This window comes from Eptatretus burgeri, unplaced genomic scaffold (assembly GCF_056783735.1).
Source record: "Eptatretus burgeri isolate ZD-2024b unplaced genomic scaffold, Ebu_testis_v1 Ebu_testis_scaffold_116, whole genome shotgun sequence".
Taxonomy (NCBI): domain Eukaryota; kingdom Metazoa; phylum Chordata; class Myxini; order Myxiniformes; family Myxinidae; genus Eptatretus; species Eptatretus burgeri.
In genome coordinates, this window is record NW_028222066.1 from 40,325 (window position 1) to 55,000 (window position 14,676).

Sequence of the window (14,676 nt, forward strand, 5' to 3'; positions counted from 1 at the left end):
CCCGTAGTGACATCAAAAATGATATCCGAAATGCCCAGGAATTGGGTGAATGTCTGAGAGAACATTTTGTGAATTCTCGTTTAATGACCACCGGATGTAAACTTTTACTCCATCCTGAAAAACCAGAAGCTGAAAACATTCACTTCACAGGTGAAAACAACATTCTCAAGTAAAATCAAGCAAAGAGATAATTTTTCATTCTGATCGCACTCTGGTCGCGCGGCTCCTCATTATCCGTAGAGACTCGCCAATTAGATAGGAGATAAGTTTCATCATATTCTCTCAGTCCGGTTTCGCTCCCTCTTGCGGGTTCAGATGGCGGCATGGCGAAGACGGACAAATCTGTTTGACTGCATTTGATGGAGAGCAAGGTGGAGAATGTTGTCGTCTCATTCCCGAGTGACACAGCTTTAATTTTCGATGGCATGGCTTTTGTTCAATATCTCAACATTTCAGAAGTACAGTGGGTTGTTTTTATGTATGGTTCATGACTTCTCCACCGGGATTAATTTGGAATCAGTGATGTATCAACGAGGGTGGTTGCGGATTAGTTGTTGATCAAAAATCGCTGTTTTTCCATCATGATAATTATTTTAATAAAGCAAGGACAACTTCACTGTTTTGAATTTTGAAAGTATGTTCTCCACTCTTCAAGTTCAATGAGTACAGTCACTCATGTATTAGTGGTGTTGGAGATACGAGTCCTTAAAAATGGTCGAATTGCTAAAAAGCGGCTTTTTGGACCCTGGTCGCAAAGTTCAACACCCCACGGAGCCGTGTTTAACGGAGATTTCACCGGAGAACTTCATACCCAGGGAGACCATCACATCGTTGTCTATTCATCTGCGAAATTTCAAGGAGCACCTTTGGTCATGGAACGAAACCCCATTTCCCACCCGCTGCACACGACCTGTGTGTCCATTCCTCATGGAATCAAAAACATCTTGGCTGACCTCCATGAAATTTTTCATTTGTGCTTCGGGTTTTCTTCTGTTGAAATTCTCCCTAAACGAGGCTGAGGAGCCTCGAAATGTGAAGCGTGACAGAGAAAAAGAAGATGTTTTTCGTCCTGGCAGGGTGTCACCCCACCAGCCAAGCCACTTAAGGGTGTCGGTTTAGTACCAAGAGTCAGGTTATGAACATAAAATAAATAATCACCCTCGACCCCTCCCCCAGCAACAGTGCGGGGAGACGACTTGCGATTTTCACCTGTTCAGGTGAAACAGTGCAAGTGGTTGATCCATGGACCCTGCCAGAGGGACGGTGTATTGTGCGTGGGGAAAGGATGATGATTCGGAAAACAAATCTTCCCAAAGGGAGCGGGTATTGACTCGTGTAGAGAATAAAAAACATCTTACCAAAGGAAATTGGTCCAAATCTCTTCTTCCAATCTGTGTGATGCGAATCCACGTAACGCTTCAGAACATGTGCAGTGTTGTCGTGCATCGCGAGAGCCTTCTTTCCACTTTATGATGAAAGCACCAATGGCATTTTCTGCAAACAAGTTGTGTCAATAACAGTGCAAATATTATTGTACAAGTGCGTTGATGCTTTTCAGCTGAAGTATTCCTTTGTTAGATACTAGGACATCAGACAAAGGGTAATTTCGTCAACCCCAACCCCTCCCCCCCAACCCCCGCCAACCAACCCCCCCCACCAGATTTTCGGTGGGGGACACGGTTCAGTCGGTGACTGAAAAGTCTCCAGCAGGTTTCCTGGCAAGGAGGGTGGATGATATGGACACCGAGCAGGATTAACAACAAAACCTGTCAAAGGGCGGAAGACCTCCTTGTGAGCCAAAGGCCGTCTATATCTCGTGCCCAACTGTGTCTGCAGACGTCCTTCTGCAGTTGGGTTACTTTTATTAGGGGGTTGGTGGTAGGATTTGCACTATGGCCACCGTAAAATCCTTCACTCCTCAAAGTTCAAGCGTTATCATTTGAGTTCAAGCGTTTGGACATCGGTATTGCAGCACTCTCTAAGGTTCGGAAACCGGATTGCGGCGAGATCATAGTGGGTGGTCACACCTACTATTGGTCTGGTCACTTTGATGGTTACCATTCCCAAGGAGTTGCTGTTGCTGTGTCCAATTTGCTGACTCCAATGATAATTGAGGTAACACCGGTCAATGAGCGTATTATAAGACTAAGGATTCGTCACTACTTGGGTGTCGTTTCACTGGTCTCTGTTTCTGCTCCGACTGAGACGAGTGATCACATCACGGAGGATGCATTCCATGCCACGCTCGAGTCTGTAGTTGATCATTGCCCCAGGCGAGATACTCTGAAAGTCTTGGGGGATTTCAATGCATCGACTGGAACTGATGGGGATGGTTATGAGATGTGTGTTGGTCCCCATGGGTCTGAAATTGTGAACCAGAATAGTACGACGTTCCTTGACTTTGGAAGAAGTCGTGGACTTAGGATGGCTGGAACATGGTTTCAGCACTCAAAGGCTCATCGCTGAACATAGTATTCCAACGCTGGTGGTGTGGCGAAGGAGATTGACCACGTGCTCGTTGCTGGTTGCTGGAGGATGATCCAGAACTGCAGGGTCTACATGAGTGCTCAGTTCCTCAACATCAACCACAAGCTTATCGCAGCAACTCTGAAGTTGCATCTTAAATCCAGGAGAATGGTACCATCCCAGCCTAAGCTGGATGTTGGCAAGATAAAGTGTGAGAGGGTCGCTGAGGAGTTTGTGAACAGGCTGAGTGGAGATTTGGGGGGGTCTGGGTGCTTTGGAGAATCCTGAAGAATTGTGGAGTGCTTTCAACATCACCATCCCTGATGTTGCCGGTGGATGTCTTGGAACTCAACAGAGGGCGAAGAAGAATTTTGTCTTCCAAGGGACACTGGATATCATTGACCAGAGTAACATGACCAGGCTTAATGGCAGAGCTGAGCTGTTCAGGGAGTTGAGGCAGAAAAATGCACATGCGCTGAGGGTGGACAAGGAGACCTATATGCGAGGAGTCTGTGAGGGGGTAGAGCATAGCCCAAACTATGCCCAACAATCACCTGTGGTCAAGTGATTATCGTCCTGCTTAAGGCCCAGTCACACCTTGACGTTTTAGCCAGGAATGGCAACGTATAAAAACGCACGTAAAACGTTGGCGTACGCTGAAGTTTTGAGGTTTTTTTTTAAAGTTTTGGTCGTATTCATAACGTGTCGGTCGTATGCATAACGTATTAGTAACGGCCACAGAACGTTTCGTTGTGGTCAAGATAACTTATACCAACGAATGCTTAGCCTGTTGTCAGCGTTCACAAACTATGCCCCACGATAGTTTAACTTCGTCATAGTGCGCTGCACGTATCGCCGACGAACTCGTGGCGTTTTCTGTTAAAAACCTGCCGCTCGCCGATTTAAATCACACACGCCTGAAAAATGGAAGTGTCAACATCGCAGTCACACCTTGACGATTTAGCCAGCGTATGCCGACCCATGAAAAATGGGCTAAAACGCTGGGACACGTCGAATACGGTATGGGTAAGTTGTGTATACGTTAGGAGCACGATGAAAAACAATGAAGTACGCTGGCATATTACGTGGTACGTCTAGTACGTCGTGAAATTTCATGCATGCTGAAAATTTTACGACGTACTCGACGTATGGCTCACAAGTTCCGCATACGCTGGCGTAAGTTCTCGGCACGCTCCGCAATCGTTTAGACACGTCGGCCACATGTTACTTGTAAGTTACTCAAAGTCGAAACACATCGAGGTAATGTTTAGCATACCCGAAACTTAATTTTTAACCTACGGGTAACGTGCTTTGAACATGTTAGTAGGGTGCTTCATGAGGAAGTTACAAGTAACGTGTTTCAACGTGTGTCAACGATCGCATAACATGCCTACAACTGATGGCCAGCGTAGCGGAACGTGTGAGTCACACGCCGACATACGTCATAAAATTTCCAGCATGAAAAAATTTAAGGAAAACCCAAAAGTTCAACGTTTAAAGCCAGCGTACTACCACTTATGGCAGTGTTTTTCAGCGTGGTCTTAACATATACAAAACGTACCCATAACGTATTCGACGTGTACCAGCGTTTTACACAAATTTTTGAAAAAATCGGCATAAGCTGGCTAAAACGTCAAGGTGTGACTGGGCCTTTACAGGGGACTTCGCGCATCACTTTCCTCCAAACCCATCCCTCGGTGCACTGCAATTAGAGTGGAGAGTGGAGAGCTCTTGACAGAAGAGTGAAGGCCGGCTGGGACGGTTACTTTGAACGGCTATACCAGGCTGATCCATCAGCTGTCGAGTTGGACGTCAGGGGTGTTACTGTCCCTATTGCTGACCATTCAATTAACTGTGGTCTAGCTTCGTATGTGGAAACAGGCTGTGGTGAACGGGTTGAGAGGGGGTGAAGCTCCTGGGATCTGTGGCATCCATGCTGAACTTCTTAAGGCTGGTGGAAATGCTGTAGTCATGTCATTGCATGCAGCTCTGTGTTCTGCCTGGCACACAGACATCATCCCAACTGAATGGAAGAGGGGCCTTGTTGTCCCTCTCTGAAAAGGGAAGGGTGATCGCCAGGACTGCACGAACTACCGAGGGGTGATGATGCTCTCAGTGGCGGGAAAGGTCTTTGCTCGGATATTTCTTGATCAGGCTCACCACCATCTGCTTGAGCAACAGAGCCCAGAGCAATCAGGCTTTACACCAAGGGCCGCATCCTTGCCCTTTGGGTCCTCACCGAACGCAGTTGAGAGTTTCGGGAGGGGCTGCTTGCAGCCTATGTTGACCTCTGCAAAGCATTTGATTCAGTGAATCGGTATGCCCTCTGGAGGATTCTTGGTCTTCGTGGGGTGGCACCAAAACTGATCCATCTGATGTCTGAACTATACTCTTGTACTATACTGAGAGTGCTGCGAGATGTGGAGACACCATCTGTGACATATTTCTAGTTGTGAATGGAGTTTGTCAGGGGTGTGTATTGGCCCCCACACTTTTCAGCACATGTATGGACTAGATTCTGGGGAGGATGTGGGAGAGATCAAGTTACGGTTTGTCGTTTGGGAATATCAAGATCTCTGACCTTAATTTCGCAAATGATGCAGTCATCTTTGCAGACTCTGGAGGTCCCTTTTGGGGCCCTCGAGGTTCTGAATGAGGAGTGGGAGCCGCTGTGACTATGGGTTTCCTGGATCAAAACTAAGATCTCGGGCGCAAGGCTTTCAATGACATCTTGGATGCTGCTATCTTGTCTGTATCTCTTTTTGGTGAGCATGTTGAGGTCACAGAGAGATTCATTTTCCTTGGCAGTGATATTCATGTCTCCGCTGGCTGTAAGCCAGAGGTCAACAGACTTCTGGGTCGGGCCTGGGGAGTCATTGATTCACTGGATCATGGGGTGTGGCGTGACCGGTACCTGTGCGGGAGGACGAAAGTCCGAGTCTTCAGGTCCTTGGTGCTTTCAGTCTTGCTCTACGGATGTGAGAGTTGGACTCTGACCAGGGATCTGAGACAGAGACTTCAATCCTTTTGCACCAGGTCTCTTCGGAGAATCCTTGGCTATCGCTGGTCGGATTTTGTGTCCAACGAGCGGTTACTGAGAGAGCCTCAAATGAGATTTGTTACCTGCATTGTTCGTGACCGTCAGCTGCGGCTGTATGGACATGTGGCTCGTTTTCCTGACGCTGATCCTGCTCACCAGATTCTCTCAGCGAGGGAGCCTCGTGAGTGGAGGAGGCCAATTGGCCGACCCCGTGCCTCGTGGTTGCAGCTGGTTCATCAGCATATGAAGGATATGGGGATGGGCCAGGCATCTGCCTGGGGATGGCCAGACGGAGGCCCCTGGAGTACCGGAGGAAAGTGGATGCAGCGACGCGCTGCTCCGGCGCATGCTCCCATACCTGACCTGACCTCACCTAAAACACTTCCCTATTCCCACTGAGGAATGGGATCGGGGATCATTTAACATTACCTTTCACGTCCATACAAAGACTTAGACACGACAGAGCGATTTTTTTAAAAACATACATTTTTTTCTAAATTTTCAAAAAATTCAAACCAAAATCAGACAACATGTCGGAAATCCATAAATTCAGTATCTGTGAAAACCCACTTGGAATTGTTCTTGCGGATATTTAAGGTGCGCGATGAGATTACGAGCCCAAAGTATTCTTCCTTCAGTTGGAGTTGTATCTCTTTGACGTGGAGGATCATGCTTTTCGTTTTCAAAAATCTGTGTTTTTATCAGAGGATGGTCGAAGGACATAAACATAAAAATCAATGTGGATTCATGTGTTAAAATGAATTAAAGCTTTTTCATTGCAATTTTGGTGACAAAAACCAATTGAACTCCAAAATAATAATTTTTACACCACTCCAAGGAAGTGCAAGAGTGGAAATTGGGTGTTTGGGTTAATTAAAACACCTGCTCTTGATCCACCTGCCACATTCTCATATGGCAGCGGCCAAGGGCTGAAAAAACCACCATACCCCTCCCGACGGTAGAACAAAACAAGACCTCTTTTAAATTATTCACATGGATGTTTATTAATGGAAAAGGATGGTTGTCCATTTCCAGAAGGTGAGTAACCATTTCAATTAACCCCTTCTACCCCAGAGCCTGTCAGATTACGGGTGGAATTATAAAAGCATTTTCACCTTAGTACAGCAAAAAAGAACCAAAAAAAAACTTTCATGATTTTCTTTGTCGGACATGACAGGAAACATAATTATTCTGATTACATACCTTAAAATGCTTTTTGGCATGTGCTTTAACACTTCAGTAAGTTTTTGAATTTTCTGACATACTTTTCAAATCATTCTTTGGAAATTTTCCATATGTGTGATAAATGCAGATCTCTTGCAACTGAGACAGAGGACGGACATCTTATGTCACAACTGAGGGTAATTCAGGGGTAGCATGTGGTATTTAAAGGGATTATTCAGCCCATTATTTCAGGGATCGATTTCCTGATAAAATCTGGCGAGGAAAATGATGTCATCCTGGAAGCACAGATAAGATTTGTTTGAGATAATGTAAAGTGAAGCCACAACTGTTAAGGTACATGTTTAAAAAAACACTGGATCTCATGCTGATTCACCCTTTACAATCCAAACTAACTGCAAAATATGTTGCTTTTTAAATTTATCGCCATGTCCCAGGAACTGCAATTGAACTTCATATAAACAGTTCCTCGTGTCTACAAATTCAGTGTGTCCATTGACAGACATGTTCAGTAGATCTACAGTGATAGAATTACCTGCATGTACAGCATATCTTTTCAGCATCTAACACATTGGACTCTTCAGGTTCGAAACCGACTGGAAGAGCAACAGAATTTGGGCAGTCGACACAGTCACATATTTCAATGCATTTCAGTCCTGCAAGCAGACGTGGGCACTTTGCAGCATCCTTGCAATTACCATCTTTACAAAAAGAGGTGTGTTACATCTTGGACTTCGGCGGGGGCAGAATCCTGTGTCAACATGATCATCTGCATGACATTTTCACCCTGACTGTTGACTGTTTCATACCATTTCACCCTGACTGTTTCATCCACTGTTGCATGGTTCATCCAAATTTGGCTTTGGGATGTGACTGCTGCACCAGATACGGGTTTGGAATCTGGCTCTGAGAGCATGCTGTCGGAATGCATCTTCCGTGGGAGGCAGTTGTGCAGCGGTTTATCACTTGTAGTGGGCAAGTTGGTACCTTAAGTCATTTCGTGTTTGAGAGCACCTTCCCTTACTACCATACAGCCAAAGTGCAGAGGTGCAAGCACTTTCCAACCACTTCTCCTGATCAGAGCCAGAGACATCACGAAGTCCAGCAACCAAATGTCCAGACTCGCATTGACTTGACAGTGTAGAGAATGCAATTTTCTTCCCTATCCGGAAAAGTGCGCCGGTCGAGTCACATCCCGTCAGTGCATGAACTGCAGGACGGCATTGGAAAATATCACTGCCAAGGTTTTCAGCAATGGAATGTACAGGGATAAACCGCTCTGTTGTGGTGTATCTTCCACCATGAACACCTGCTCACTCAAAAGTCCTTGGTTCATATAATACAGGAGTATCACGAGTACATCAGTGTCATCGCTGCGAATGAAGGTCCTGGATACTTGGGAAGAGAAGCTTATTGAGTGGAGAACCATCCTTGTATCAGCCTCTTCTTGTGTACTGTAAAGATCCAGCAAAGACTCATGGCCAGTCTTGGAAACTTTCACCACTTCTTGACCGTTCCGAAACCCCCCTGCCACAACAATGGACTTGCCATATGGAATTCTGTCCTGCCCATTTTCACTCACATACTGACTGACAAATGCAACAACATCTGGCTTGTTTCCTGGTCCCTTCAGAAACTGTCTGAAATGGGGGTACTGTCCTGTTGCCAAGGATGAGGTGTGTCTGCACGACACTGGTCACTGAGCTGCCTCGACGTTCTCTTTCACTGGCTTTTATGGATGATGTGTTGTCATATCTGTCAAATACTAATGTGACTGTATTGGCTCCAAAAACGTGGTTTTTCAGAATTCTGACCACCCTCTTGAGAATAATTTCCCACCGAAGTCATGATGTATTTGGACCCCAAGACCAAATGTAAGTGGAATGTGTGTTGAGCACGAGAGGGAAATAATATTATGATATATGGCTCGCACTCCAAGTAAATCATTTCCTGTGTTACCTTCGGAGACACCAGATGCATCAGGAAATAAAATCTATCAACAGGTCGGGAAACAAAATATGATCTGCATTTCTCAATCTGTAACCGGTTACTCGGTTCATACTTACGCGACTGAAATGTGATGCCATTCGCAGCTTGGCGTATTATACCTGCAGCTCTGCGTGGAATTAAATGACTTTGATTGCCAACCTCTTGTGCATCGTTTACCGGTCCAAATTCTCCTTGCTCACTCACTTCGACACGTAATTCATGCACCCTTCTGAGTGCATCCCCAACAGTCACCATATTTGAACACACAAAGTCAGATTTCCCTGTTTGAGAAATAAACACGATCCTATCACCATCATGGCGTCTCGGTTTTTCAGCTTCAGCTTCCATGATAATTCTTGCCCTTGGTTATGTCCACTTGCTTGTAGGATCTCGACAAACCTGTTTTGTAACTCAGACAACAATATTACTGACTTTTCGTGGGAAAATACCGGATGTTCCAGTTCCTTACACAGCTGGAGAAAGGCACGGTCATAAGTGAGGGGTTAATTCAGACAGTTTTACACGTTTTAGAAGTGGACAACCATCCTTTTCCATAACTGGACATTCATATTATTCATTTAAAACAGGTCTTGCTTTGTTCTACCACTGGGAGGGGTTACTCATTTTTTAGGGCCTTTTTAGCTCGCCTGTTCGAAGAACAGAGAGCTATAGTGATACCCCCGGCGTGAGTGTGAGCGTGAGCATGAGCGTGAAAATGTTAAATTTTTTGTATTACGGAAAAACTCCGACGGATTTCGACGAAACTTGGTGGGGGGGTTAGGTATGGTCCAAGAATCATGCCATTAGAATTTGGACTTAGATTTTATTTTGGACTTATTTTGGACCCCCCCCCCCAAAAAAAAATTGTTAGAGAATTTTTTTCTTTTTGCATTTCTATATGTTTTCAGTGATTTCCAACCCCCCCCCAAAAAAAAATTGGTGGAGAAAAAAATGTTTTTGCAACTTTTTTTCAACAAAATTTCGATTTCTTTTTTTCAACATGTTTTAAGTGATTTCCAACCCCCCCGCCCCAAAAAAAATTGTTGGAGAATTTTTTTTTTGCATTTGTCCATGTTTTAAGTGATTTCCAACCCCCCCCCAAAAAAAATTGATCGAGAAAAAATGTTTTTGCAACTTTTTTTTCAACAAAATTTCGATTTCTTTTTTTTGTTTTGATTAGGATTTCTACATGTTTTAAGTGATTAGGATTTCGACGAAACTTCGTGGGGGGGTTAGGTATGGTCCAAGGATCATGTCATTAGATTTTGGACTTGGTCCCCCCCCAAAAAATTTTTCGAGAAAAAAATTTTTTTTTTTGCATTTCTACATGCTTTCAGTGATTTCCATCCCCCCCCCCCAAAAAAAAAATTGTTAGAGAATTATAAAAAAATATTAATTATTAGACGTCTTAAAAACGATAAATGTATAAACAGGTGAGCATTGGGTGGCTTTGACACCAACTCTGGTTCATGGGCTGGCCGCTGCACTACCAGCCTTGCCAGCTCCACTGATTCTCCTACTTCTTGCCCCTCATCCTACCTCTGCTCTTAGCACTTCAATGTCTTCTACTTCAGTATCAGCTCCCCCTCTGTTGTCCCAAAACTGTGTGGTTCTAACATCTATGTTCTCCATTCTAACCTAACAGATATCTCACTCTCAATCGGTACACTCATCACCACAAACATGCTCCTTCCTTCCTCTCAGCACACGTCCCCCTCTTCCCAACCCCTCAAATCTTGTACCTCCCCCTACCCGCTCCCTTCTTCACCATACCTCCACCAAATCGTTTCCCCTCCCTCTCAAAGCAACCTTCACACTCTTCCCCCTCAAGCTTCTCAGGACAATGAATCACGTGCAGCATTTATTTATTTATGAGAAGACTAAAACAGTTTGTGCAAAAGTGAAAGAAAAAACAGAGTAATTCAGTGTCCATACCTTTTTTATGTTCTCAACTTCATTAAAATAATGTTGCAAGATCCGTTCAGCGACACAGATTACTTCTGGAAAAATGCAAGGAATGTTCAGATGTTCAAATCTGAGACAAGGAAGATTTCCCAATGGGAAGTACATTTCCAGTGATTACTCATTTGCATAAAATAAAAATGCCAGGAAACAAATGATACTCGCCAAGTTATAGTCCAACCAAACCGGTGTAGCATAAGAAAACAATCACGCGTCATCAAATCGGAGCATCATTGATCAATACATTCCTGGTCAATCACCGACCTTCACAGCAAAAGTAGAGATTGTGAGGTTGAAATAATTTTCACAAAGAAAGACTTCATGAACTCTTGAAGTTGGATCTACATGAGATGTAAAGAAAGAATGAATAAATTATTCGTTCAATGCTTCATAAAGGATAATTCCAAAATTGAATCCACATTTTCAATTTTAAAATGCTCCATTGTTCGTCGCAGAAGGGCACTCGGAAGAGCGCACACCTGCGCCAGGTAACGCCTGACCTCCGAGAACACACCGGGCCCAATACATGTTTGAAATATCGACCTATGGGTCGTTTTTGGCCCGATCTCAATGGTGAAGAATCACTTTAAAAATTAAATAATTCTTGTTTCCGGATTGGGATTCGGATCTTCACCAAAATTGAATCAATTCCTCCTTGTCGCCCAATGTGTCCAAGTTTCGTCCGAATGTGTCCACAACTTTTTGACATCTGTCCACAATCCCAACCCTGAAGCGTGCCGGAGGTGTCGCACTTTCGTCATACCGGCTGCGATGACGAGTTCAATCAAGTCGCAACTTCTGGGAATGTGGGAAAAGAGAGAGAGTTGTAAAATAGGGGATCATGAGTAAATTTTAGTTTTTTGGTATACACTATCGGGCTCGTATTAGAGCGAACACACAGAAACGTACAACAAGAGTAGAAGTAGACAAGAGAGGAGAGAGAGGGAAGGTAAAAAACAGTGTGGAACAGAGACATGAGGAGGTCTGTGGAATGGAGAGGGATGGGGTGGTGTACACGACACCACAGGGACTTTCAGGAAGGAAAGCAGGGAATTTGAAGGAGGTGTGTTTGGGGTGGATTGGTGGGGATGAAAAATATCATAGTTTTGGATGGGGGAAGATGAGGTGATGGTGAACAGCTGTTTTGAAGATCTGGGGGGGAAAAGTCGAAATGAAGAGAGTGTGGGAGTTTGTTCCAAAGGTGGGGAAAAAAAAGAGGAATGAAAGAGTGAAGGTGAGCAGAATTTCTTGATTTTGGTAGTTTTACAAGAAGGGAGTTGCTGGCGGACATTAAGTGCCCAGCAGAAATATGGGAGGGACGTTTCGCAGACAGAGCCGGGGGCGAGACCGGAGAGGAGACGGTAGAAGACAGAAAGACCACCGACCTGCCTGCGGTGAAAGAGTGAGAAACCCAAACACTCAGCCTCTTCACTGGAGATACCGATGATCCGAAATGTCATGGTGTCCACAAAGTGAAGCCGAGAAAGGTGAGAGACGCGAACACCAGCAAGAGAGGAGAGCAGTACTCCATCAGGCTGCGGATGAAGACTTTGTTTGTCGTCAGGAGCTCAGGTGGGCCGAGGAAGGACTTTGCACGATGGAGGATTCCCAGTCGGTGACTGGCTTTGGAGGCCAGGTTGGAAATGTGGCTTTCCCAAGAAAGATCATGGCAGATCGTGAAATCCAGAAGCTTGAAGGAAAGGACTTCTTCTCGAGGATTGTTGAGATCGGAGATGGTGTGGGTTTCCAGACGGTCCTTTCAGAGACATCGTGAGGGTGTGAGATTTGTCCGGATTGAAAGACATGTTCCACGTGTTGGACCAGTTTGTGATTTTATCCAGATCTGCAGTGAGTGAAGAAGCTGCTGCTTGCCGGTCTGAGTGATGACAGATGGTATGGCAGAGGGTGGAGTCATCAGCAAAGAGATAAAGAGGATTTTCCAGAGAATCAGAGAGATCATTGATGAAAACCAGAAAAAGAACAGGACCCACGACGCTGCCTAAGCCTCAAGGACCTCCAGCTTGGACAGGAAGAGGGGATGAGAGAACTCCATTGAGGACCACACGTTGGCTGCGACAGGAGAGGAAGTCTGTGAGCCATGAGTGGAGATGTATTTGGATACCATAGGAAGAGAGTTTGGTGAGCAGGGCAGGGTGCTTGGCCCTATCGAAGGAATGAGATATGTCTGGAGGAAGGAGAAGAGGAAGGATTTAATGTATGAAGCGATGATGGATTCCATAACCTTGCTGATGATTGGGTGAAGGCTGATTGGTGTGTCGTTGCAGGGATCTGTTTTTGCACCTTTTTATGCAGGGTGGTAATGTTTGCTGATTTCCAAGAAGATGCCAGATGACCTTGATCAAATGAGAAGGTGAATAGAACAGAGAGAGGGTGAGCAAGAGCAGAGGAGCAGGTTTTTAGGACACGTGGGCTGATGCCGTCTGGACCGATTGCAGAATCTGAGTCGAGGTTTGACAACAAACTCTCCACCTTGTTAGGAGAGGCTCGGTGCAACTGGACGCGGAGTTTAAGCATTCAGCCTTTCATGTGCGGTGTCAGCTGTGCGGCCATTTGGGGTAAGGGAGGAGATGGAGGGGGAACATACACCAGAAACAGATTTGATTGGACCCCACCAGGATTTGGAGGAGGGAGACTGGTTTGAGAGTTGACTTGAGATTCGAAAGATGTTGTTTTCTGGCTCTCCTGAGGGGAGACACACACTTGTTCTGAGCTTATGGAAGGAACTGAGATTCCCCTCAGTTGGGTTTGCTTTCCATGAAGCAAAGGCAAGTTGTTAATAATACGGTAACACACAATGGCCCATGAATTCCTGCTTTGTTTTCGATTGTATTTCGTCTTCGAAACCCCAGAAACAGCCTCCTGTCCAGCAAAATAACAAAATAAGCAAAGATTTCACGACAGAAAAATTTCTGCTCATATCAGGAAACACTGAGAATACAGTACTCTTCCCCATTATTGTCATCTTTCTGTACATTTTCATCCAGACATCATTTTATGTGACTCTTTGGGATGCTCGACAACACCTTGTAAGATCCCAAATCACGTTGCTCACCTCCAGGTTGTGAATCTGCATCGAGAAATCTCTGAAATCTCCGTCAAACGCTGTTATCCTGGGATCTAAAACATCATGTGGGCTCTTCTTTGCATTGAGACAAATGCTTTGAAACTTGGTTGCCAAGGAATCGATTCCTTCGATTGTTGATGCTGTCAATGGAGTGAAGCTCTCAATCTTTGCCAGCAATTCTTCAATCTGAGGACACATGATGCAAAATTACCCCAAACACACAATTTATTAACTTTTACTCTGACACAGTAATCATGAGTTGTTCTAATCAGTCAAGACCATCAAACATATTTTTTTTCCTTTTATCTGTCTGAATGAGTGAACAGTAATTCAATGCACGCATCCACTGAAGATGCCGGGTGTTGGCTGACTGGTTAGGGTTATAGGATTCTGAGTTCAATTCCCCCTCTGCTGTTGAATTAATACGAGGTGGGGTTGACTCTGCCTGTCATCCTTCTAAGGTCGGTAAAATGAGTGCCACCTTGCTTGTATCCTGTGTCGGAGTGGTGACCCCTCCACGATTGTGCCGAATAGCCAAGAGACTGCTGAGGCAGCACCAACGCTCTACACAGAGTATGGTCTCAATGGATGGATGGATGGGTACACTTAGTGACTTCACACTGTTTCAATGCACACACATACAGGGTGACTACAGAGTAAGTTCATGCATTCTATTGCTTTGAACTCCCAAAATGCAACACACTAGCAGAACTGTGTGTCTGCAAAGGGGGGGTCATGAGGAATTAATTAATTAATAGGGTTTTCAGATTTTTTTCCAGCAGCAGTCATGTGACATCACCTCCGATTTATTTATTTATTTTCCCCATGTGTAAGCAAAATGAGTAATCAGATGTATGAGTTGTTTGCCTGCCAGGATACCTACAGTCGCAGCACATCAGCACTAAAAAAATGTATTTCATGGCAATGAATGTAAGAGGTACCTACTGATCGG

General features: G+C 44.9%; 1 protein-coding gene across 22 annotated transcripts in view; it reads right to left on the bottom strand.

Annotated features, from left to right (window-relative positions):
* LOC147007548 (dynein axonemal heavy chain 8-like) overlaps positions 1-14,676 on the bottom strand; it is a 59,869-nt gene that overhangs the window by 23,669 nt on the left and 21,524 nt on the right. For 12 of the 22 annotated variants that reach the window (XM_085866942.1, XM_085866927.1, XM_085866943.1 and 9 more), the window contains 3 exons: positions 13,713-13,910; positions 6,077-6,196; positions 1,359-1,494 (listed from right to left, as the gene is read on the bottom strand). In XM_085866942.1, coding sequence (XP_085723068.1) covers positions 1,468-1,494; positions 6,077-6,196; positions 13,713-13,910 — 345 coding nt within the window. In that variant the 3' untranslated portion in view covers positions 1,359-1,467. Of the gene's footprint in view, positions 1-1,358; positions 1,495-6,076; positions 6,197-6,290; positions 6,967-10,612; positions 10,713-10,769; positions 10,981-13,712; positions 13,911-14,676 lie in introns of those variants that run through there. The other 10 variants (XM_085866936.1, XM_085866930.1, XM_085866934.1 and 7 more) reach the window with 10 other exon arrangements.